The 1,312-nt window shown below is 56.8% G+C and overlaps 1 protein-coding gene across 1 annotated transcript; it reads left to right on the forward strand.

Moving 5' to 3' along the window:
- The first annotated feature begins 300 nt into the window (after nucleotides 1-300).
- Nucleotides 301-1,005, forward strand: LOC123410191. Its single transcript, XM_045103089.1, has one exon. The coding sequence runs from the start codon at nucleotides 558-560 to the stop codon at nucleotides 828-830; it is 273 nt and encodes a 90-aa protein (XP_044959024.1). The 5' UTR covers nucleotides 301-557; the 3' UTR covers nucleotides 831-1,005.
- Nucleotides 1,006-1,312: the final 307 nt, after the last annotated feature.

Raw genomic sequence — 1,312 nt, forward strand, 5'->3', positions numbered from 1 at the left:
AGCCTCCATCGAAGAATCGATTCACCCGGACCCGCACCGTCCTTAAAAAAGGCCAAACGGACCGTCACAGTTTGTTCCCGTGTACCGAAAGCATTTCCTTTTCCGGTTCGCCTCCCGACCATATTAAGTCTGCACAACCGTGCCCGACAGGTGGGCCAACATTCCCTCATGGACCCACGGCTTCGTCTCACCGCAACGAGGGAAGCTTCCCCAACCTCACGCTGCCTGCCGAGTCAGCGCGTTGCCCCCGTCCACACCACGCCGCCGACTCCAAGGCTCAAACCGCAGGCAGGACGCGTGGTCGGGCGTCACGGCTGAGCATCGCTCGTGCCCTCCGCCACAAGATTTCCACCACCCCCACCCTCCCTCCTAGCTGTCACGACAGAACCATTCGCCTCGCCTCGCCTCCCCTCCGCCTATAAAACCCCGGCGTCCCGTTCTTCCTCTCCGGCGACCACAAGAAGCAAGACTTTGTCCCTACCTACGCACACAAAGCATCCATCGGTTCCTCGGTTCCTAAGTCAGCGGAGTTTGTTCGCGTTCTCTTCGTCGCCGACATGCAGCGGAGCAGCTCGTTCGGCACGTCGTGGGCGGACCAGTGGGACACCGGCGCCGACCCGAGCCCGCGGGCGCGCGGCGGCAACGGCAACGGCAAGAAGGTGCAGGGCGGCGGCGTGGAGAAGACCAAGGCGGCCGCGGCCACCGGGCTGAAGAAGGTCAAGGCGGGCACCGCGCAGGGGTTCCAGTGGATCAAGGATAAGTACCAGAAGAAGAGCGCCGGGAAGAACGGCAAGCAGGGCGGCGGCTCCGAGGTGGCGGCCGGGTACTGACCGATGATCTGAGACGCTTTCCTTCGTGCGCGTGGATATATATACGGAGTCAGTCATGGACGGATGATGTTCTTGTTCTAGCGTTGTGTTGTCTGCGGACTGGCTAGCTTGCTCTGTTTTTAGCCCTTCTCGTGTACATAAATGAAGTAGTATTTGGTATTGTTCTTGTTCTTCATACCTGATCACCGTTTCTGTAAGGGAATCGTTTCCCGCCCGCGCGCCGGTCGCCCCTCGCGCGCGTGGACCCATGCAACATTTTTTCCATCCGCGTGCTTCGCTGGTCAGTGGATGCAATATTTTTCGTCTAAATATGTTGCAACCAGTGTCATATTTGCTGCAAGCGTTTTTTATTATTTTTTGTTCCAGTAAAAAAATGCATATACGTTTGGTTGCAACTCCAGTTCGTCGGATTTTTCGTTACAATCGATGTTTTTTACTTTTGCTACAACCGGCATCATGTTTTCCTGCAACCGTTCACTAAA

This window comes from Hordeum vulgare, chromosome 7H (genome assembly GCF_904849725.1).
Source record: "Hordeum vulgare subsp. vulgare chromosome 7H, MorexV3_pseudomolecules_assembly, whole genome shotgun sequence".
NCBI classification, from domain to species: domain Eukaryota; kingdom Viridiplantae; phylum Streptophyta; class Magnoliopsida; order Poales; family Poaceae; genus Hordeum; species Hordeum vulgare.